This window comes from Acartia tonsa, chromosome 8, assembly GCF_053477335.1.
Source record: "Acartia tonsa isolate MP-2025a chromosome 8, ASM5347733v1, whole genome shotgun sequence".
NCBI lineage: Eukaryota > Metazoa > Arthropoda > Copepoda > Calanoida > Acartiidae > Acartia > Acartia tonsa.
In genome coordinates, this window is record NC_137267.1 from 7,745,128 (window position 1) to 7,770,126 (window position 24,999).

General features: G+C 32.5%; 1 protein-coding gene across 1 annotated transcript in view; it reads right to left on the reverse strand.

Moving 5' to 3' along the window:
- Positions 1-399: 399 nt before the first annotated feature.
- The window catches only part of LOC145325913 (FMRFamide receptor-like), a 53,290-nt gene continuing 28,690 nt past the window's right edge, over positions 400-24,999 (reverse strand). Inside the window, exons 6-16 of the mRNA XM_080168916.1 lie at positions 23,667-23,722; positions 23,015-23,106; positions 18,050-18,200; positions 14,960-15,010; positions 13,714-13,809; positions 12,278-12,391; positions 9,659-9,698; positions 8,069-8,123; positions 6,331-6,393; positions 4,354-4,408; positions 400-635 (exon numbers count right to left, since the gene is read on the reverse strand). Coding sequence (XP_080025042.1) covers positions 537-635; positions 4,354-4,408; positions 6,331-6,393; positions 8,069-8,123; positions 9,659-9,698; positions 12,278-12,391; positions 13,714-13,809; positions 14,960-15,010; positions 18,050-18,200; positions 23,015-23,106; positions 23,667-23,722 — 872 coding nt within the window. The 3' untranslated portion in view covers positions 400-536. The remainder of the gene's footprint in view (positions 636-4,353; positions 4,409-6,330; positions 6,394-8,068; positions 8,124-9,658; positions 9,699-12,277; positions 12,392-13,713; positions 13,810-14,959; positions 15,011-18,049; positions 18,201-23,014; positions 23,107-23,666; positions 23,723-24,999) is intronic.

Genomic DNA, 24,999 nt, shown 5'->3' on the forward strand with positions numbered 1-24,999 from the left:
TAGTTTTTCTGTGTCTTAAACAACATATTTTTTATTATATTTCATACTAGCGGTTTCGCACCTAGCCTCTAGCCTTTTTTTCGGGAGGTGGGAGTGTCTCAACCCTCATAAAATAGCTTAAAACCATCACAGGACCATTAGGTATATTCCCTATAGTTTAGAGCCCAATCGGTTCAGTGGTTACTGAGATCTTAAGCTTAAGAGACAGACAGACATCGTTCTACTTTGTATTATTGATATATTTCACCTATACTCTATTATTATAAGCATCTGGAGATGATACATAACTGTCCATGAAACAATTTGTAATTTAAAAAATCCCCCCCCCCCCCTCCAACATATGACCTTCTATTAATAGAAAATCCACTCTCCCCCCTAAAAAAAGTATTTTAAATTTAATCATGGTATCATATGCAACCAAAAAAAGACAATAATTTTGCATTATTTGATATTTGTATTGTTTAAAATACCCTGTAATCACTTTTTAATTTCTTTTGATGTCTTTTAATTGATAGTCCTGAGCGTCATCATTGTTTTCACATGTTTATAGATTCTTCAATGCTAGTGTCTCTCTCTGCAGATTTTAAGCATCTCAGTAATTGCACCGACGACTGCGCTGTATAACGGCTTAACACCTGAAATATAATAGTTAATTAGCGCATCGTATTATAGACAGCTTTCCGCAGAATTAAAATTTTTAAAATTAAAACTAATTTTATTGAAGGCCCGGGCGAACAAAACTGGTACTGTTTTCTAATAAGGAGTTAATGATTCCTAGGAAAACAAGTATAATATTATAAGCAAGGCACCTCTATCAAATCCTGAAAAATGAAAGTATGTATCCTGTATATACGCACTTTTGCAACACATATAAGTACAATTTTGTTTAGACTTACAGATTAATGTTGTTCTTTTTAAGCTCTGACACTCTACAAAAGTGGATGTTGTCATCCTTGTGTTTATAAATAGCTGTAGGAAAGTGTAAAAGGGCCCAGATAAATAGGGGACATTGGGCAGTTTATTACACTAGTCCCCAAAGTTTTATAATAACGTTTTCTAAGTCTTTGGATTAACAACTTTGGGGACTTTAGTGAATTTTTTATAGGTTAGTTCATTAAGTTGAGTGTCCAAACGTTTCAACTATCAATTTTAATCTGCACAAGAAGTAATTTTTTGTATCATCATTGGGAATGTCCATCAATTTATCGGCCATTGTTTTGTCCCTTCAGATCATTGTAAAGGGTATCAGTAATAATCTAAAAGTTATATGAATATTGAATAGTACATATATGTAATGAATAAAGTAAGTACATAGCTACAAACAAGGATGACAACATCCATAAGTAGTGAAGCTCAAAAATTATGAATGGATATCGGGAAAACATTAACTATAAAGCAGTGTCATACAATAATCATTAAACTTGATTAAATAGGAAAATCACAAACACTTTAAAATCACGCAACCTTTAAATCACGAAAACCTAAAAAAACTAGGAATCGATCTAGCACCGCAATTAATAGACAGATCTTGATGAAACTTTAGGGAAATATATAGAATATGAGCATATTCAATCACTGATAGTTTCCGCCGTCAATCCTGAATAGGAATAGAGAAAACCACGAAAACTTGAAAATCTAGGAATCGATCTAGCACCCCAATTAATAAACAAATCTTAATAAAACTTGGTGAAAATAAGAATTTAATATAAATTACTCTCTGAAAGTTTCAGCCTCCTATCTTGAATAGGAATTGTGAAAATCACGAAAACTTCAAAATCTAGGAATCAATCTAGCACCCCAAAAAAACAGACAGATGGACAAAACAATGTATAGATTAGATGGGCATATGTCATAAGAATCTATAATAAAAATTTAAGCTGTCTATCTTGAATAGGAGCAGAGAAAATCACGTTTCTTCCATAGCGTTACGGACGGACTGACGGACATACAAAGTGAATTATAAAGTAGCTTCCCTACTAAAAAATTGTTATCACCAAGCAAGCTTAACGATTAGCTAAACTAATTCCTCCATATAAAAACATATTCTAAGCAAATAGAATAATCATAAAAATACCTGGAATAAGCAAGATAACAAGGATATATTTAGTTGCAAAAGTGGCACAATTTATACTTTTGAATAACGAAGCTTTTCTTTAATGTTAATTTCCATTTGGTGATTCCTGTAATAGTAAGGTACTATTTTGAAAGCGGATCAACTCTATAATCGTTACCAGAATGTCCGCGTGTCCATTTAAAAAATGTTGATTTTTAACTTTTTGACAGCAAATTTGATTTAAAAATATAACAAATGTTCTATAATTATCCGAATGATCTGATTTTTGGAATTCTGATTCCTAGGACAACAAAGTACAATGTTATAAGCGAAGCCTCTTTGTAATCAAGAAATTTAAGTATGTCCTTATACATTATCCTGACTAAGCAGTCTTTCAGCAATTTTACTTATAATTTTGTTCAATTTTATACATTTATATTCTGATTGTACAGTTTTTACACACTACAAGTGTTAATATTCGTTTGTCCTACCGTTTCAGAGCTTTGTTTTTATATTTTACTTTACCCCATTCAGTCATTCTAGACCAAATTGGTTGTTATTTACTTTGTCAGTCCTTTAAAATCTAACAAACAATAAAATCAGTTGGTTTTACATTTTAAGAAAGCTTCATACCAGGACGTCCAAGCTTTTTTACAATGCTAAAATTTTAAAACCAAAGGACTTTATATCATTGCACGAAGCGCCACAAATTCTTAGGAGGGATTGAGGGAGGTAATTAATAATAGTTATTTATCGCATCGTATTATAAACAGCTTTCCGCGGATATAGAATGTACAATTATAAGATTAAAACCAGTTATCTTAGCCCCGAGGTGCCGAAGGCACGGGCTAAAAAAAGGTTTTAATCATATAATTGAACATTTTTATATTCGTAGAAAGCTGGATATAATACGATGCTAGACATAGTTTTTTCGTATGGCTGAGAAACGGTTCTTATCCACCGGATTCGAATGAATACGAGATTTTTTTATAATGACTACGGAATAATAAAGTATAGAATAGCTTAGCTCATACAAAGCAATAATCTTTAACCAAATAAAGCATAAATGTTGTACTTACAGCACCTATGTAATTTGTACTTGTAAATGTAAATATTATTATAATTATTATTGGGATTATAAAAAAAACTATATCTATAATACAAAGTAGAACGATGTCTGTCCGTCTGTCTGTCCGTCTATCCGTCTGAAGCTTAAGATCTCGGTAACCGCTGAACCGAATGAGCTCTACTCTTCAGGGAATATACCTACTGGTCCTGTGGTGGTTTTAAGATATTTTCTTGGGGGGTGGGACACCCTCAACCCCCCAAAAAACAAAAAAATCCCCCCCATTTTTTTTTTTTTTTTTTTGCAGGAGATTTCCTTGGATCTTTTACGAATTTCACCTTAATTTTTTTTTGATAACCTCTTGGGGCAAAGCCCCTAGAGGCTAGGGGCGAAGCCGCTAGTATGATTATAAAGTACGTATATGTTGTTTTATTTAACGTGTTTTTCTACTTTTTTATATTGGCGACTTTGCTTTTTAACATGATAAATATAAAAACAAGGATGACAACATCCTTAAGAGCGAGACTCTGAGACGGTAGGACAAACGGACATTAACACTTTTATAGTGTCAGAACTGAATAATCTAAATATAAATGAATAAGAGTCAAATCAAAATTGTTAGGATATTTTTAGGACTTCATTATAGAGTTGCTTCGCTTATAATATTGTACTTTGTTGTCCCAGGAATCAGTATACCAAATATCAGAACAATCGGATAATTAAATTAAATAAAAAATTTTGTTAAAAAAAGTAAAAAACAACATGTTGAAAATGGGGTTCCACGACAAACGTAGGAGTGGGACAAACGCAGAATTCCCAAACGTCAGAGTGGGACTTAAGCAGGAGTGTGACAAACGTCTGAGTGGACAAACACAGGAGTCCAAAACGTCAGAGTGGCGAACACAGGAGTCCCAAACGTCAGAGAATATTTTTTTCAATATTGAATTTTTTTCTACAATTTCTTTTAAATCAAATAATAGGTTTACTACTTAAAAACTATGAATCTAATATTAATTATCAACATAATTCCCTAATGTTTTCTAAAGTGAAACTTGCAGCAGGCTAAAAGATAAATAACCCCCATCCACCCCCTTTACCCTATCCCCTCCCCTTCTACCGATAAATAAACTGACCATGAATGCGTCCCATGTTAGCAACCTAAATTGACGACAATTTTTCTCCTGTCATAAAATCCACGTATATTCTACATCCATTTGAAAAGCGTAGCACTTACATGAATATTTGTTCTGGAATTGGTTGGTGACATCTGGTTGCCAGACCGGTGACCCCTTAAACAAAGACGACATCTGTTTTCAAGAATTTTAAGAATTGTGCCCTAATTAAAAGAGCGTTGAAAAAAAACCAATCGGTTCACTTTTTTCAATATAAACCTTACAGTTTTGGTACAAAACTAATAAAAAATAATACAATTTATGCCCAAGCAATGACAATGAACAAACAATATTGAATTATTATTGAGTACTAGAGCTTGAGACCTAGCCCTTGCAGAGAAATTTGATCTACGCCAAAAGTGCATATTTTATTACAAATTAAGACAAATTTGTCTTTTTTAAAAAAAAGAACAAACCGTCTTAAGTAATTGAAATCTTGTAGATAGACCCCATAAGGTTTGAATTATTTGATGGGGTATTTAAAGACCTTTCTATAGACACCTTAACAAGGTTTTTGACACAATCTTAGCCATTTTGGCTTAAAAAAGAAAGACCTGGCAAACATCAAGAAATAGAAATAGACAGAGCCGTCATGTCTCAATGTTGGATGTGTCTGTCTTTCTTATGCCAAATTGGCATAGATTGACTTAGAAATCTGGTGTCTATTTTTTATATGCTCCATAAAAAAACTTTAAATTATATGGGGTCTATCTCCAAGATTTGAAGTACTTATGGTGGTTCAAACTGTGAGCGATTGTTTTTTTGAACACCCTTTAATTGTTCTTATTTCTTATTTGACTATTCTTTATCTTTATGTTTAATTGTTACTAACTGGATATAAAAGATTTGCAGGCTAATTAATTACTTTATAGTTGCTTGTTTTGCTATTACACTGTACGTTAGCCTTTCTCAAAATATTCTTTTAGCATTTTTTTGTTCTATGTGTATGAGTAATAGTATGTTTCAGTTTCAGAGAAGCTTTATATTTTTTTGAAGAGGGGTGGATACTAAAATACTTCAATAGTATTACTAATATCAAGAAGATCTTTATTCTGTCCATTAAAAATAGACGTCATGCAATACAAAGGACAAAAAATAGGTCAATACACAGATTAAATTACCATTGGTAGGCCAGTATACATTTTAATTGACCAATGGAAGGCCAATATGACGGCATTTTTATAGGCGCTATAAAAGCTTCAAATATTAATACTAAAAACCTATATTCACTACATTAAAATATTTTACTAATAAAAATATGGCCATCGTGTTGGCATTATTATCTGGTAAGCCGAGCGTTCTCGGCCCACAGGGTAACGAGTTCGGATTCAACGAGCCCTAGCCTTTAATTATTCTACCAAAACTCTGTAAACTGCCTGTCCGTCTGGTTGTCGTATTACCACAATTAGACTAAAACTATGGAAATTTATCTGTTATGGGGACAGGCTAATATATTTTTTTGATTGACTTTGTGTACAGTGTGTTTTTTTACGATTGTTTGACTTACTAATAGCGTTTGACGTATGTAATCATTGTTTACTTTAAACAATCCAGCATGTATAAAAGTGTGTTGATCAGAGGCGTGCGTACGGGGGTTTAGGCACCCCCAAGCAAAACTAAGGGGGTCAAGTGTGGCGGTTCAAGGTACAAAGAGTCACACCCCAAAACAGATAAAAACCTTCCCAGGACCTATATAAATCTTATTATATAAGTCCAGTGAATTGCGTGATCTTAAGAATCAAACATACAGACAATCAGTCAGCCTATTCTAATTTATATCCTTATACTAAAGTAACAGGATGTCTGTTTGTTTGTCTGTGTGGCTGTACCGAAGAATCTCGCAAACCGCTAAACCGATCGGGTTCTTCTTAACAGGGTAGATTCTCATAGGTCCCTGGAAGGTTTATAACTGTTTATAATTTGATAGAGACTCCTTCGCAACATTGCAAGGTTTCGTATTATTTTTTTACAACAAACATTTAAAGTGTCACTAGAGGCCTCTAGGGGGCGTAGCCGCTAGCACTATATATTATATTTACCTTCTTCTTAATAGATCAATTATATTAGTTCCACTTGAACACGAGTATATCAAGAAGTTTACACTAAATAATTATTATTAGATAGATAGATAGATAGATAGATAGATAGATAGATAGATAGATAGATAGATAGATAGATAGATAGATAGATAGATAGATAGATAGATAGATAGATAGATAGATAGATAGATAGATAGATAGATAGATAGATAGATAGATAGATAGATAGATAGATAGATAGATAGATAGATAGATAGATAGATAGATAGATAGATAGATAGATAGATAGATAGATAGATAGATAGATAGATAGATAGATAGATAGATAGATAGATAGATAGATAGTTAGAAAGATAGATAAATAGATAGATATCGCATCACTTTATATTGAAGAATATGTATAATGTATATATTCTTTTTTATAATTTCTTTATTAATATTTATCTAAGTTATATATACAACTTTATTGAACTCAATAGCTCGGAAATAACCATGGAATAAAGGGATTGGGAGGCAATTTCACAAAAAAAATAACTTGTTGAGTACTGGTAACCCTCCTCCCTTATTTTTCATAAATTAAAATAATATTTAATAAATTAAAAATAAGAGTGTTTTTTTTTGTGAAAACACGTATTGAGAAATTGCGCAAAAATGTTTTTAATATGAAAAAAAAGTAAAGGTACTTTTTTTATTTGCTGTATAGCTGAAAAAAATATTTACATATCCCTTTTTTCTGGTAAAAAATAACTATGAAAAATATTATTTTTTCAGTATTGCTTTCTTGGGAACAAAAAATACAGTTCTTTGAGAATAATATTACGAGTTGAACGTTAAAGTATGGATTCTTTTTAAAAAGTTACAGGATGTCTTTAAGTATGAGTGTATGTCTGTCAGTGGACACACAGAAAACTGTCCCGAATTTGTATTAATTTTGAGGAACAAGACTCCAGTTATGTCATATTTTTCTTTCCCGAAAAAGGGAAGGGGGAAAGAAAAAAAAGGGAAGGGGGGAAGAAAAAAGAGATGGGAGAAAAGGGGGTTTTCCGCATCTCTTTTGAAGAGATTTTCTTCCCCCCTTCCCTTTTTCGGAAAAGAAAAATATGACGTCACTGGAGTCTTGTTCCTCAAAATTAATACAAATTCGAGACAGTTTTCTGTGTGTCCTGTCAGTGTGTCTTTTTGTTTGTACTGAAGGACCTCACTTACCGCTAAACCGATAAGGTTCTCAATAACAATATAGTTTCTTATGGGTCCTGGAAAGGTGTATAACTATTTTTTTTACAAATGCATACCTACCCTTAATTTTAAAAAATCCCACCCCTCCCCATACCCACCTCAAGTTTCACTAGAGACCACATGGTGCGTAGCCGCTAGTATTTCATAACTATTTAGTGCAACTTGGGGCGCTGCTGCTATATTTGGCAGCTGTGGCTGTCGAGCTACATGCAAGAATAGTTATTTCTCGCATTGTATTATAAACAGCTTTCCGCGGATATAGAATGTACAATTATAAGATTAAAACCAGTTTTTTAGCCCCGAGGTGCCGAAGGCACGTTCTAAAAAAACTGGTTTTAATCTTATGATTGTACATTTTTACATTCGTAGAAAACTGGATATAATACGATGCTACACATAATTTTTTCATATGGATGAGAACCGGTTCCTATCCACCGGATTTGAATGAATACGAGAAAAAATAATTAACCTGTCACTGTAACCTCAAATCTAAACAACTTACCTCCCATTTATGATTAGAAGTAGATGTGATATTTCAACCATTCCAGGAATTAGTCCTTAATAATTAATAATTAGACCATTATAATTAATAATTAGTCCTAGATAATTGATAATTAGTCCTTAATAATTAATAATAAGTCCTTAATAATTCATAATTAGTCCTTAATAATTAATAATTAGTCCTTAATAACTAGTCATAAATAATTAATAACTAGTCCTTAATAAATAATAATTAGTCCTTAATAATTAATAATTAGTCCTTGATAATTAATAATTATTCTTTAATAACTAATAATTAGTCCTTCATTATTCATAATTAGTCATTACTAATTTATAATTAGTCCTTAATGATTCATAATTAGTCCTTGTTGCTACTCTACAAGTTGGTCTATCTGTCTATTGTAGCAAAAATACTTGCTCCTCTTAGTGTGCTGAGGGGGGTTTTTAAATAGTTTATTTTAAGAATTCACGCCCCCCCCCATACTCTTTTTCACTCCCTTCACCCCCACCTCACTTTTTAAAGGCAGAGGACAGGGAAAGGGAGAAGAGAGGTGGAGGCAAGGAGCAAGGGATATGAAGAGGGAGAAAAGGGGCAGGCAGACATGCCATGTCATATTCTTGCCAGGCAGGCAGGCGTGTTGGGCCATATGACGATAGGGAAATGGAGAAGGGAGGTGGGAGCAAGGAGCAAGGAATATGAACAAGAAGAAAAGGGGCAATCATTCAACAGTTGCCAACTAAGAATTAAAAAGTGCAATTTTCTAATAATGTAAAAGGATGTGGTATTAAAATATTACTTGTAAGATATAATAGTAAAAAAAAGCTAGAAGGATTAGAAAGTAGATTATAAAAAATATTAGAAAATTGTTCCTCTTATTTTCATTTTTAGTTGGCAACTATTATTAACAATTCTATGGCCCAGCGCGCCTACCTTCCCCTTTTCTCCCTGTTTATATCCTTTGTCCCTTGCCCCCACCTCCAATTTCCATTTCCCTATCGTCTGCCTTTAAAAAGAGAGGTGGTGGTGAGATGAGTGAAAAAGAGTATGGAGGGGGGGCCGTGTATTCTTAAAATAAACTATTTAAAACTTATTCCTTTCCAACTCATAACGTTACCTGTTTTAGAAGAGCTAAGATTTTCTATAATTAGGGTCGGCCTGTCCGTTCATAAGTCTGTATGTGACGGACAGCTCATTTCATTAATTTAGGCAAAAAAAAGTCATCCAAAACATGCTGATTTTGAAAGTTTTTGACAGAAATATTTTGTATGACTTAGTTATCCTATTCATATTATTATTGGAGTATTGATTCCTGGGACAACAAGGTACAATATAATAAATGAAGAATATCAATATTTATTTCCTAAAAATGTACATAAGTCAAAAAACAATATCCTGTATTTAAAGCAATTTTGTAACACACTTTTATTCAATTACATTTAGTACGAATTAATGCATTTTTTAATGAATAAACTATAATAAAATAAATTATTTCTGCAATTAGGGTCGGTCCGTCCGTAGATCTGGCTGTAACGGTTAGCTCTTTTCGTTGAAACAGACAGGTTAGAATTATGCTATCGATTTTAAACTTACCAGCATTACTCGTTATAATTTCACAAATGCTAGGAATCATCTAGAAAAAAATATGATTAATCAAAAACAAAAAAAATGACTGATGAAATTACAAGTAGCTAATATTGCACTAATTATCTTGAGCTTGAAATTCAAGTTTTTTAAAGCCGAAGAACACAGTAAAAGTGTCTGACTGATTATGACGTAACAAAAAAAATTAGCCAATGAGAGGCCATTATTGACGAGTGGTAAAATTTATAGTGTCCTCTCATTGGCTAATTTTTTTTGTTACGTCATAATCAGTCAGACACTTTTACTGTGTTCAAAGCCGAATAATACAACATTTTATTAAATTAAAAGAATTTTGAAAAAAAACATTGCATATTTTTACTTCTTTTAATTTCGTCTATGCCTGTGTTCTCTCTTTTATTATAGAGTCGGTCTGTCTTCCCTAAATAAGATATGTTCAAATCGGCTTATCAATTTTAAACTTATGAGCAAAGCATATCTATAATCAAGACTAAATATTTTTTTTGAGGTTCGACAGTGTTTTTAAAAGTACATTAGTGTTTTATTTGTGGATTTTTTGCATGTTTTTTTTTTAATGAGCGAAGCTTTTCTATAATTAGGGTCGGTCCGTCCGTACGTCCGAGACAGATATCTTTGTTTTGTTAATTTAGGCATGTTAGAATTGTCCTATCGATTTCAAACTTTGCATGGTGATTCCTGTAGTAGTTAGGTACAATTTAGAAAGCGTAGCAACTCTATAATAATTACCAGAATGTCCGTACGTCCATTCCATGTTGATTTTTCTTTTTTAACAACAAATTTTTATGTGAACTAATTATCCGTTTAATATTATTTTTGGTATATTGATTTCTGGGACAACAAAGTACAATATTATAAGCGAAGCAACTCTATAATCAAGTCCTAAAAATGTAAGTATGTCCATAAACATTATCCTGTATCAAGCAGTTTTTCAACAAATTTACTTACAATTTTGCTACGACTCTTTATACTTTTATATTCTGATTATTCAGTTCTTCTGACCCTATACTAGTGTTAATGTCCGTTCGTCCTACCGTTTCAGTGCTTCGCTTTTGTGGATGTTGACATCCTTGTTTAATGAAAAAAAGGGGGCATAACAGTTTTTGCATTGAATTAAAATCCGAATTATTACACACAGACAATAAAGTTGTTAAATCTAATATTACCTAAAGGTTTGATCAAACCAATTTTTCGTATTTTATATTTAAAGGAATTTTTTTTTTTTAATTTGGGGGGGGGTAGTCGACCCTACTATTTCAATTTTAGTTTTAAAAAGAAAGAAAAAATATTTTTTTGGGGGGGGATATTTTTATTTTTTGGGGGGGTTGGGGGTGTCCCACCCCCCAAGAAAATAGTTCTAAACCTTCCCGGGACCTATGAGAAGCTACCCTGTAAAGGAGAACCCGATCGGTTCAGCGGTTAGCGAGATCCTTCGCTACAAACAAACAGACAGACAGACAAACAGACAGACATCGTTCTACTTTGTATTATAGATATTTCAAAAACCTAAATTGCTTAATTAAATTAAGTGAATAAATGGCAATACCTGCTAAAGGTTTTTTTTCTAGATCATTAAGATTTATTTCATTGTACCCTTGATTCATTATTTTGGATGAATACAAAAACGATATCTTATTAATTATGTTCCAATTATATTTGGTTTATTGAAAACAAATAAATGATTTTTATACTTTTAAAGGCAATTTAGTATATGGGTTTTCTTATAAAATCGTTATTTTTATATCAATTACTAGCGGCTAAGCGATAAGAGTTCTCTAAGGACACTTAATGGGGGGGGGGGGGTATAACGTTTAGGGAGGGTGGTGAACCTTCCCCCCCCAAAATTGTAGTAAATCTTCCCAGGACCTATAAGTATCTACACTGTAAATGAAAACCATATCAGTTCAACGGTTAGCGAGATCCTTCGAAATACACACACATAAACAGTTAGACATCCTGTTACTTTTACCAAAGGATAAAATTAAATTGATTATTTCTAACAAAGTGTACATTCAAAAATAATCCTTATTTTTCTACGTTTTTCTCGTGCTTTTTGTCATGCTTTAACTACTTTATTAGAATTTGCCTCCTATTCTTTACTTTTATATTTACAACCTTTACAAAAAAAAACAGCCTAAAACCATCCCTTGTCCTATATCAAGCCTCCCCCCGAAATGTAGAACTTGATCGGTTAAGTCGTTGACAAGATCTTAGTGAACAAACATAAAACCTTTATATGATAGGAAGTCAACTAAAGATTTAATTTTTAATTAACTAGCGGCTTCGCTTCTAGCCTCTAGGGGCTTTGCCCCATGAGGAAGTTTTTAAAAAGATAAAAAATATAAAAAAAATTCGGGTGCCCCGAACCATACTCTCCCCCCCCCCCAATTTTTTTTTTGAGGGGGGGGGGTAATTTCATTTTTGGGGGGATTGGGGGTGTCCCACCCCACCCCCCCCCCAAGAAAATAGCTTAAAACCACCACCGGACCAATAGGTATATACCCTGAAGAGTAGAATCCGATCGGTTCAGTGGTTACCGAGATCTTAAGCTTCAGACGGACAGACATCAATCCACTTTGTATTATTGATTACCTTTGGGGTGTGACAGAGAAGAAATATTATGACTATTAGTATCGAAATTCTCGCCATCCGCATCTCCCGTTTGCGGACAATGTTCTCTGATGATCTGCGGAGGGCTGACCGCGTCTAAAATCGATATATATTATTACTTGGATGTTGCAACAGATTTTCATGTACTCTGATAAAGTTATGCTTATAGATGGCTATTATAACGATACCCCCAGCAGCTAACCCCTTCACTCAATCCCCTCCAAACTTACTGGACGAACGAACTGACCAATAAATGGATTCCATATTAGAAAGCTAAATCTAACACAAGTTTTACTCTGTCAATATATCCACCTATATCCTATATCCATTTTTTTAACATTATGATATGCGTAACGTAGGGATGGCAATCCGTCAAATTTTTTGACCGAATACGGATTCGAATTCTTACAAAAATCTGCCAAAAAAATGCGGATTCCCGCGGATTCCGGATTCTTATTTTTGAAAGATTCCGGATTCGGATTCCGAATTCGAGCAATATTTTAAGGCAATTAAAAAAAAATTAAGTGCTACATAATTCCTAAAAATTAATGTTCTCAGTGTTCTTTATAATTCACTTCCGAGAATCGAACCAGATTAAAAGATATTATACAATATAATAATGATAATCTTCAAAAAGGCGGAGTTGAAAGAAAAAAAACCCAAGACGCTAATTTAGTTTACCAATTAAGAATCCGAATCCGCTATTAAAAAACGGATTCCTGATCCGGATTACAAAATTGGCTAAAAAATGGGCGGATTTTGGATCCCGGATTCGGATACTGATTGCCAACCCTATGCGTAAGTTGTTAATCAATAGCCAATTAGTTAGCTTCCTAGTTTTTTTTTTTACAATTTACAGCCTTCGTTTGTTATAAAAAAGCCTAATTTTTTTTAAACTAGCGTCTATGGAAGCAATTTATCCTTTTTCAACAATTAAATAATCTAAAACCAACCCTGTATCAAAATGAAGCGTCTTTAAACTGGAGAACCCAATTGGTTCAGTAATTGTTAAAATCTTAAGCTAGAAACAAAAAAACTTACAACTTTATATATTTCGCCTAGTTGCTTCGCCCCGACCCCCAGCCTTTAGGGGATGGGAGGGGAGGACAAGAAAAAATCTTAAACCACCCCCGAGACTTTCTAAAGCTTCCCTGAAAAGTACAAGTTTAGTCCGGCAGTTTCCGAGATTTTAAGCAACAGACAGGAAACTTAATAATTCATATTATAGGATAGATACTGAATGATTTAAAACTAAAAGTTGAAGACGTAGAAAGTCTCTCAATGACGTCATAAAAATAAGGGATGAGGAGAGGAGGAGTGGGAAAGAAAACCCCTAGAAATTATATGGATAATCCCTCGGATTTATGACGTAACATGCCGATTTTTTGAGGGACATTCTTCGTCTTCCTAAAAGTTACCTCTGAAAGTTTGTTGTATATAACTTTATTAAGACAAAGCAGAAGTATAAAGGGAATGATGGTTATAAAGATTAAATGCAACCACAGCACATACACCTAAAAATAATAGTTATTTCTAGCATCGTATTATAGATAGCTTTCTGCGAATATTAAAATAAAAAAAATATTAGATTAAAACCAGGTTTGTTAGTGTTGTTATGATTTTTAATTTTAATATTCGTAGAAAATTGTCTGTAATACAATGCTATACATGATTTTTCAGTATGGATGATATTAAATTGGTTTCTAAGCCACACTAGAAAAATGATTACGAAACTAGAAAAAAGTCTGTTAAATTATTAGAGTAAAACATTAGAGGAAGAAAGGGTTATATAACTGTATCTCCCCATCGCATCAACCTTGTGCAACCTTTCTAATAGGTCATTGAAAATCAACTAATGGTGTCGCTTACATTAACACAGCCAAGTTAGAGAAAATAATTCAGAAGCAGACGAAAAAGGCCATTGAAAAGGAAGGGAGATAGTTGTCTGTATATGCATCTATACTATAGATCTGCTGTTAAATTAGATGATCCTATTTAAAAGTAAAAGGATGTCTATCAGTCTGTTTTGAAATATCTCTGGACCGATTTGGTTTTTCTTTTCCAGTGAAGCTTCTTATTGGTATAGAGAAAGTTTATCAATATTTGGGAGGAGGGTACCTGGCTGCACCCTCCAAGAGAAAAGGTTTTTTTATTCTAAGACGAAAATTGAAAGTGTAGGGTCAACTACCCCCCCGGCCCCCCCCCCCTTTCTCCCTACATCTCTCAAATGAACCTAGAGTCCTCTAGGGGCGTAGCCGCGAGTAAAACCATATCATATTATTTATCGATAATAATCAGAAAATGCTAAAGATATATTTTTTTTTCATATTAACTATTTATTGATATAAACTGTCAGACAAAAACTTAATTATATTAGTACCTAACTTCTTTTCTATTAATTAAAGTAAATAATAGTTATTTCTCGCATCGTATTATAAACGGCTTTCCGCGGATATAGAATGTACAATTATGAGATTAAAACTAGTTTTTTTAGCCCCGTGGTGCCGAAGGCACCGGCTAAAAAAACTGGTTTTAATCTTATGATTGTACATTTTTATATTCGTAGAAAGCTGGATATAATACGATGCTAGACATAGTTTTTTCGTATTCATGAGAACCGGTTCCTATCCACCGGATTCGAATGAATACGAGTAAATTTATTACCGTGATGTAAGCTTCATTATTTCTAAAATCAGCCCATCTTATTTCTTGATCCTGAGAATTAGAAAAAAAACATAATTATTTTCAAGTTAAATGGATTTTTTAGAAAAAAGGGAGGAAGAGGATATATGGCTGTTTTTTACACTAGTCCCCAAAGTTTTTAAAAAGTTTTATTATTCGTTGGTTTCACAATTGGTTGGATTATTAAGTTGAGTGTCAAAACATTTCAACCACTAATTGGAATGTACAGAAGGGGTAATTTTGTGTATCATCATTGGGGATGTACATCATTTTATCGGACATTGTCTTATCCCTCTAGATCCCTGGTATATCCAAATATCACTATGTAATTATAAAAGTATGAATATTTTAGGTCATATTCTTCATTTATTTTGTATTAAACAAGGATGACAACATCCATAAAAGCGAAGCACTGAAACGGGAGGACAAACGGACATTAACACTTGTATAGTGTTAGAACTTAATTATCATAATATAAATTTATAAGAGTCAAAGCAAAATTGTAAGTAAATTTGTTGTAAAACTGCTTGATTTTTATGGACATACTTACATTTTTAGGTCTTGATTATAGAGTTGCTTCGCTTATTACATTATACTTTGTTGTCCCAGGAATCAATATACCAACAATCAGATCAATCCGATGATTTGATCACATAAAAATTTGTTGTTAAAAAAGTAAAAAATCAATATGTTTAAAATGGACGTACGGACATTTTGGTAATAATTATAGAGTTGCTACGCTTTCTAAATCGTACCTAACTACTAAAGGAATCACCATGCAAAATTTGAAATCGATAGGACAATTCCAACATGCCTAAATTAACGGAAAAAGCTATCCGTTACGGACGTACGGACGGACGGACGGACGGACGGACGTACGGACGGACCGACCCTAATTATAGAAAAGCTTCGCTTTTAAAAAGAAAAATAAAAGTCTAAAATAAATAAGTATATGCAATAAATACATTAATTATCAATGATACTTTTGTATTTATATTAGTATTACAAAGCTATTTTCACTTCTATTATAGACATTACATTGCATAATAAGATTACTAATAGAAACAAGGATGACAACATCCATAAACTTGATAAAATAAATCATAAAAGCTTTAAAATCACAAAAACTGAAAAATCTATGAATCAATCTTGCATCACAATTAATGGACAAATCTTATTGAGACTATTGGCTATTTTTGTACATCGTATTCCTTGTTCAATTTAATTTTGGTTCTTTTTTTTCAGCAAATATCAAAACACACATAAACAAGGATGACGACATCCATAAAAGCGAAGCTCTAAAACGGTAGGACAAACGAACATTAAAACTTGTAGAGTGTCAGAACTGAATAAACAGAATATAAATGTCTAAGCAAAATTGTAAGTAAATTTGATGCAAAACTGCTAAAATACAAGATAATTTTTATGGACATACATACATTTTATAGGACTTAAATATAGAGATGCTTCTCTTTTAACGTTTCACCTTGTTGTAATAGGAATCAGATGAATAGGATAAATATATCAAGAACAAATTGGTTGTCATAAAAAATGTCCTAAATTGACATACGGACTTTCTGGTAACCGCTATAGAGTTGCTACGCTTCCTAAATCGTACCTAATTGCAAACTTTGATATCGATAAGACAATTCTAACATGCCTATATTAACGAAAAGAGCTAACCGTTACGGACAGACGGACGGACCGACCCTGAATATAGAAAAGCTTAGCCTTTGAAAATAAATTGTGTACAATTTTCTTTTGCTATTAGAATTTAAGCAAGGACAATTAATTGTTAATGGGTCATAGAGAGCAGAGAAAAGGAATTTCTGTGTTGTCAAATACTTTGCTAATATCAAGCTTACATTAACTACATATTTTATATGTAGAGTATGATTATAGAAGATGAAAAGAATTTTAATGTTAGAGGTAGATTTGAAATCTGCATCAAATTTTAAGGATTTTTTTTATAAAATTCGTTTTTTGTAAAATTCTATATTTAAAAGCGCAAATACAATTTAAGTTAAATAATTTTGATATCCGTGATAGGTGGATTAAAAACTACCTGCGCTCTAATTGGTTGAATGATGTACGCCACTTAAGCTTCTCCAATCAGAGCGCAGATAATTTTCAAACCACCAATCACAGATGTCAAAATTAATTAACTTAAATTGTATTTGCGGTTTTAGTTAAAGAATTATAAAAAAAATGGATTTTTCAAAAAATCCTTAAAATTTGATGCAGATTTCAAATCTACCTCTAACATTAAAATTCTTTCCAACTTATATATTTTACATGTAGAGGGGGACAAAGTGACTCAAAAATCAGCCATGTGACGTCATAAAAATGAGGGAGATGAGAGGAGAAATAGGAAAGAAAACGCCTAAAAAAGAGATGGATATGACGTCACATGGCTGATTTTTGAGTCCCTTTGTCCCTCTACGTTTTACAGAAAAGATAAATTGTAAATTACAAATTTATGATAATAATTATAAATGTAATTTGAAATTTTATGAATTAGAAATATGCAAACAACGTTTTGGATAAACGGAAAAAGCAGATGTTCAGTTGCCGCAACAAAGAAAAGGAAAAGAGAGATAAGCCAAAAAAAATCACGAAAATCTTTTTAAAAGTACGTTTTTTTTAAAGCATGCATGACCGACAAATGTTTTATAGACTAGAGTTGCATATATAGATAGGCCACAAGAATCTTTACTTAAATATCAGCTGTATTAATAAACAACCCTCCAGAGCGTTTCGGACTGACAGACGAACGGACGGACGGAAAAAGAAAGGGGAATAGTCACTTTGGTGGCACGCCCATTAAGGGACGATTCATCGTATTTTTAAAATGACTTTTGATAGGTTATTTTAGATTAGGATATATTGGGTTTTGTGATTGCCCCACAGGGTTAGGTAATTGGCCCCACAGGGTTAGAGCCCCACGCAGGGGCTAGAAATAGGAGAAAAGCAGCTGAGAAAAAAAGAAGAATCGCCCCTTAAGGAGACTATACCCAAAGAAATTTAGTTATAGAGTAGTTTCACTTCTAAAATTTCTATATAAAACATCACCTTGGGTTTATTGAAAGACGAGGTGCCTTTTTCCATCAACATTTTCTCAGGTGTTCGCTTCTCTGTGTTGATAACAAAATAGTTTGGTAGGGTAAATAAGACAGAAAAGAGTACGCTGGGTAGGGACAGACACAGAAATGCTCGGGTTGTCCTGAAAATAATATCATTTTAGATTCATGTATAAGAGTAAAACACTAGAGGGAGAAGGGGTTAAATAAATGTATCTCCCCATCACAACCACCTTGTGCAACCAATGATGTCGCTTATATTAATTAACACAGCTAAGTAGCAGAAAATAATATAGAAGCAGGCGAAAGAGGTCTTTGAAGAAGAAAGGGAGGTAGTTGTCTGTATATACATCTATACTATGGATCTGTTATTCATATAGAACCATGGGCAATCAACTTCAATTTTTCAAAAATAAAAAAAATAACAAATATCCTTTAAACATTTTCTAAATATTTTTAAAAGCATTATATTGATTATTTGAAATTCTTTTAGTTAATTGTAGACAGTATATTACTTTTTATACTAGCAACAATGACTTTAGAGGCCTTTAGAGGAACAAAAAGGAATTGATTGGGGATGTCGACCCTCCCCTTTAAATTTAGAACTAAAAAAAGGATATTATAACCAATATTGTTATTTTTAAAAGGCTGCACCATATAAATGAGAATTAATCGTCCCAGTGGTTAGCAAAAAAAACACATTCACAGACAGATAGACAAGTATCCTGCCACTTTTAAACATCATAACACATATCTATAATACAAAGTAGAGTGATTTCTGTCCATCCGTCTGTCTGTCCCTTAAGATCTCGGTAACCACTAAACCGATCGGATTCTACTTTTCAGGGAATATACCTACTGGTCCTGTGGTGGTTTTAGGCTATTTTCTTGGGGGGTGGGACACCCACAACCCTCACAAAAACAAAAAATCCCTCACCATTTTATTTAGAATTAAAATAGTGGTGGAGTGGGGGCATCTCCAGGTAATAAAAGATGTAATTATACTTCTTGGGGCAAAGCCCTTAGATGCTAGGGGCGAAGCCGCTAGTAGGAAAAAAAGAATGAAAATTTTTAAGGCCTATTTGATGAACAATGCAAGACCAGAGCACACAGACCAATTAATCATAGGACAATAAGACAATGGGGGGGGAGAGATAATGTATTATTATTAGAGATTGGCCGGATATCCGGCCGGGTATCCAGCATAAGAAATCAGTTGGATATCCGATATCCGGTCCAAGCCTAATTATTATTACTTGGATCATACATCAGATTATCATGTACTTTAATAAAGTGCAACTTGTAGCTGGCTAAAATAACAATCACCCATCCATCCCCTCCTTTCTTATGGGTTAGACGAACTGCCAAATAAATGTTTATATGAGCAATCTAAGTTGACGACAATTTTTCTCCTGTCATAATATCCAAGTATATTCTATATCCACTGGAGAGAATGGGAGAATATGACAAAACAAATAGTTACATGAATAATTATTTTTAGTTGCTAGAGACGTTTATGTAATTCAGCAAAAAATAAATTTTTCATATGATTTTTTTTAACAAATTGAATGTTTTTGATACTAGAAAGATCTAAATTTTCAAAGTTGAACATTATTTTCTTTTCTTTTTTACAAACAATAGCCAAAAATAGCTAAATCAACGAGTAATCGTAAAAATCTATCTAAAAAGTTGCAAAAACCTTTTTTTTAAAACTAGTAAGTACGTTCGATTTTAGTAAATGTATAATATAAGACAAGCATACATGGATAACGAAGTAGTTATTCTATTTATGCTTATAAATACTTTATGAAAAATAATCTATTTTTTTTATATTAATAGTTATTCATCGCATCGTATTATAGACAGCTTTCCGCGGATTCAAAAATGATAAATTATATGATTAAAACTAGTTTTGTTATCGTGAGGGGCCAAAGGCCTGGGCTAACAAATCTGGTATTCATTTAAAATTTTTATTTTTTAATTCTTGAAAAATGTTCCGTATTGCGATGTTATACTTGATTTTTACATCAAATGTTTTGCTGAATTCAAAATGACACAAACTATCCCAAAATTCCATGCGTCACAAATAAACTTGTCTTGTCAAAAAAATGCAATAAATTACATTTTGAAAGCGTGGGAAAGAGATGAATAAGAAACACAAAAAACTTTCAGAATTGACAAATATTTTAGTGCATATAATATCATTACAAGATAATGTTTATTTGAAGATATTTTTTTTATCTTTTCTTAATTTATTTCTTATATAGATTTGATAGAATGCATGGAGAAGGGGGGTGTAAAATAAAGGGGGTGGATGCACCACCTTAAGTGTCACCCCACTACAACTCTCTTGGATGATCTTCATTCCTAATATAGCCAAGGGTTGTCAACGTAAAAAACTCACACCCTCCTTAAATTTAAGGTGGATGTAAAAAAAAATTTCCAATTCAGTGACGCTTCTTTGACTTTCTAGTGAGTGCGTAGGGTGATGAAACTAAAAATATACCACTCTTTTTAACTGCAAACCACCCCCTAAAACTCACACCGATTTGAGGGGGATGTCAATATTAAATATGGTGCTTCGAGCATCCCCTTGACATAGCTCTGTGAATGCCACTGTGAATCCGCCTCAGATTTTTATTCAGATTTGAATATATATTTGTCTTCTTAGAAAATGCATTAAATTACATATATAAGTCAAGTGTGCATGTAAACTCGAAATAAAAAGTAATGTAAAAAAAGTAAACTAATTATTCGCCCAAATAGTTGCCATTTTCAGAGAAGCTTTAAGAATGTTTTAGGGTGGTCTAAATCGATAATCCAGAAATATCCCACCCTATCCCAGAGGCTAGAGACGAAGCAACTAGTTTGAAGTATTGTTAATTTTGCTAACAGTCATGGACTAGAGACATAACTAGATATAAGGCAGCCACGTCAATAGAATTGGGTAATGTAATAGAAGCACAAGGATGACAACACCCATAGCCAAGCATTAGAAAAAATCATGGTAATGACAAATGGACAAAGTGAGTTATAGAGCAGTTGTTCAGTTGTCATAATAAAGAAAAGAATGAAAAGAAAATAGGCAAAAATCACGAAACCTTTTTAAAATAAGGTTTATGTCTTTTCAAGCAAAACCTACAGACAAAAGGACAAACTATTGAAAAGACTAGATGCACATTCATTGGAAATTTAAACTGTTAGACTCTAGGGGTCTTTAAGGTGAGAGGGGAAAATCGAACTTCTCCCCCCCCCCCCCTTTGAATTATTTGAAATTTTAAAGAAAACGAACAAAATATATTTTTGTTTGGGGGGGATGGGTAATTTTTTATTGATTTAAATTTTAATTAATACCCTCCCACAAAATACTTAAAAACCTTCCCTGGAAATATTAGAAGCTTCACTGTGAAGGAGAACCATACTGGTTCAGCGGTTAGCGAGATCCTTCGCTACAGACAAAAAAAAGCTTATTACTTTATATAATAGGATAGAAGACGAGAAAATTAGCTCCATAGCGTGACAGACTGACAAAGTAAATTATAGCGTTGCTTTGCTACTAAAAATGAACGAAACCCTACATTTTTAAGGAAAAATGAAAAGACAAATGAATGCTATGTTTGCCAATTTAAATATTTCTTCTCCTACTTATGACGTCTGACATGTGCAAACATGTAGCATTATATACTTCTCATTATATTAACAAGAACATGATCATTAGAAGCACAACATAACAATATGACACTTTTAACAATAAATCTTACGCAACAGTCGCGGGTTATAAAAAAAACCATAGAAAAATATCTTTTTCAAATCTGTCAAAAAACGGTATGATTGAAGTCAGTTTATTTAAAAGTCTGGTTGGAAATATAAGATTAAATCTTTAAAAATTAATTAAAATTAATGTACAAATTTACTTGAATTACATATGACGTTTAAAGTTATATATGATATAAAATTTTCTAAGTGGTCTTGCTCAATTTATATTTGCGCATTTAAAAGGACATTACTTAATTTAGATATTTTATCAACCAAAAAAAAAATCGGAAATAATTTAAATTCTGAAAATGTTGTTTCTATATTTTTAAGGTTTAAAATTTATATTTGTTTTTTATTTCTAGTAGGGCAGCTACTTTTAGTTATGTAGGTGTGTTCATTATCCGTCTTCCAGTCACACACGCACTAGGGTTTTGCCGGATACTTTTTTGGCCAGATACCGGATATCCAGCTGATTTCTAATGCTGGATATCCGGTTTCGCCCGGATATCTGGCCAACATTTGATATCCGAAAAATTACCGGATAACCAGCATTAAAAATCAGCCAGATATCTGGTATCCTTATAGTTTCAATATCCAATAACCGGCCAGATATCCAGCCAAACCTTTACATGCACATATATCTGCTTTGCTTTGTGTACTATATTCTACACTAATGACAATGCCCTCTAGACACCTCTAGGGGCACTTGAGAGGTGGTGGGGTATGTATAATTTTAGTTTTAAAAGGAGAAAGAAATAGGAAGCGGGATTTTTTGTAGGTGCAATTTCTCTTTGCAGGGTTGTGTTAACCTACTCCATAAAACTTTCCTGGACCTATGGGAAGGTACATTATAAACATTGCTTAAACTCTTAGTCCTTAAGTACCCACGGATAGAAAGACAAGCAAGCAGTCATCCTGTTTTAGTCACAAACAGACATCTTTGATTTGTAATTCTTAATAATATGAACTAAAAATAATTTTCAGCTGATAAAAAAAATGAAAAGCATTTTCCAGTTTGGCTTTAAACAGATTAATATCTGCTGATTAAGAACCAGGTCTCAGCCCTCCTAAAGAATTATAGATAGCATATTACTCTAGACAATTCTCCAGAAATATCAAAAAAAATTCATGAAATTAATACCAGATTTCGATAACAGCGGAAAGCTGTCCATAAAACGATGTGATAAATAACAATTCCCACCTAGTTCTGAATGAAAGGAGAGGGTAGACTATTGATATGTATCTCTCCAGAGACAAAGATATGGTCAGGTAAACAGAGATCACTATGGTTGTCTGAAAATAAATATTAACTTTAAAAATAATAAATTATTTTTATTTGTTCAATTTTACTTTTCCTAGGTATGTATTTTTTTCATTTTAGAAATATGCAAAATATTGATCATCAAAAGTTAGGTACATTATTATAATGAACTATTATACATTTTTTGTAGAGATATTGAATAAAACATTTTATACCTCTATAATAGTCATATAAATTCTTTATAATTTCACTAATATAGGATGACACCCCTAGTATAATCCCACATCAATTAGTCTTATGTTTGTTAGATTTGCTAGAAAATTACATATTTATCATGGAAGGACTTAGTGAAGCTTTCATGTTTTAAGAAGAGTTGATATCATTGCAGAGGTTTAATTGTTTTTTCAACAGAGATGTGAAGAAGAGGTGTATCCACCCCCATGACAAAAGTTGAGGGGAGGAGAAAACCCTCCTAGGTGTCCACCCCCTAACCCGCAACACCTCAAACATCTCTGTTACACCCTAATATAGCCAAGAGGTGGGTCAAGAAAAAATCCACACCCCAACTCCCCCCTTAAATTTTGAAACTAACCTGTGCAATTGGTAAAGTAACTGGCAGGCTGGACTGGTAGATTTTATCATTATACTCTGAATTCATGTATCTCTAGCATTTCATAAGGTGTAATTATAATATATGTTTTACATCAATTTTAGAAAAGAAATTGTACACGATTAAATTAGTCCAAGAAAAGCTTTAACTCTTTATACCTGACTGAAAATATGAAAAAAAGGAAAAAAATATCTTTTTATCAAAAACAGTAAACTTTCAAACCAATAATAAGGCTAGATTGTTATTTCCCTGTTTTTCTATTGGTCACAGACAAAAGGATTCATAGTTTGATAAGCTCTATAAGGAAGATAAAATTGAGATAGTATAGATCATACGATTGATGGATTTAAATATCGTATTATTTGTTGAATATTTTTTTGATATAACTTCATTTGGATGATATATGTTACATTAATAGTTGTGAAATATTTTGCTGCTTGATTGCATTTGCAAGTTCTTATGGTAGGGAGTAAATATCTTTCCCTCAAATATTTAATTCCTTCCTGAGTAATATAAAATTGTATGGTAATACATTGGTTCAGCTGTTAGCAAGATCCTTCACTACATACACGATTTATGCTGATGAATATTTGTTACAAGTAGATAGGTAAGTAAATTGTGTTTGTATTGCCTCTCCAGTCTGTTTGTTCACCAAATATTAGGAAATGGAATTAGCAAAAATTTAGTTGAGAGCCTCAAGTTTTTGCTCCTTTTTCCATTTTACAACACAAGATAAACCAGGATGACAACATACACAAGTATTACTAAATGTTAAACAATTTTTGAAACAGGAAATATAAACATAACATAGATATAGATATGCAACATTTATAAAACAAAATGTAAAAAAAATATATTTTTTACAATTCTTATAAACGTTGCCTAACTACATTGTGTTTAATTTGTTAAATTGAAAGTATTGCTTGATTTAAGCCACTAACACCTGACAAAAATTAATAATTAATATCTTATTTTCTTCATTGGCATTGGAAGTTTTATGATAGCAAAATAGTTTTTGATTTTAAACTGACTATGCCCTTAAAAAGAAATTTACTTTTGAAATTTTAATGAATCCTTACAAATTTACAAGGTATTTGTTTTAACAAAATAACCTTAATACAGCTTACTCCTAAATGGCTGGCAGCACAGTCTTTGTCTAAATATTATTGCTTGCACCTTTCTTATGCCTCCCCCTCCCCCCCTTCTTTTATTCCTTTTGCTTATATATATATTACTTTTTATATAATTCTGTCTTTCAAAGATATAAAACAAATGCATAAAAACTTATTATGAACAGATTAACAAATATTATAAC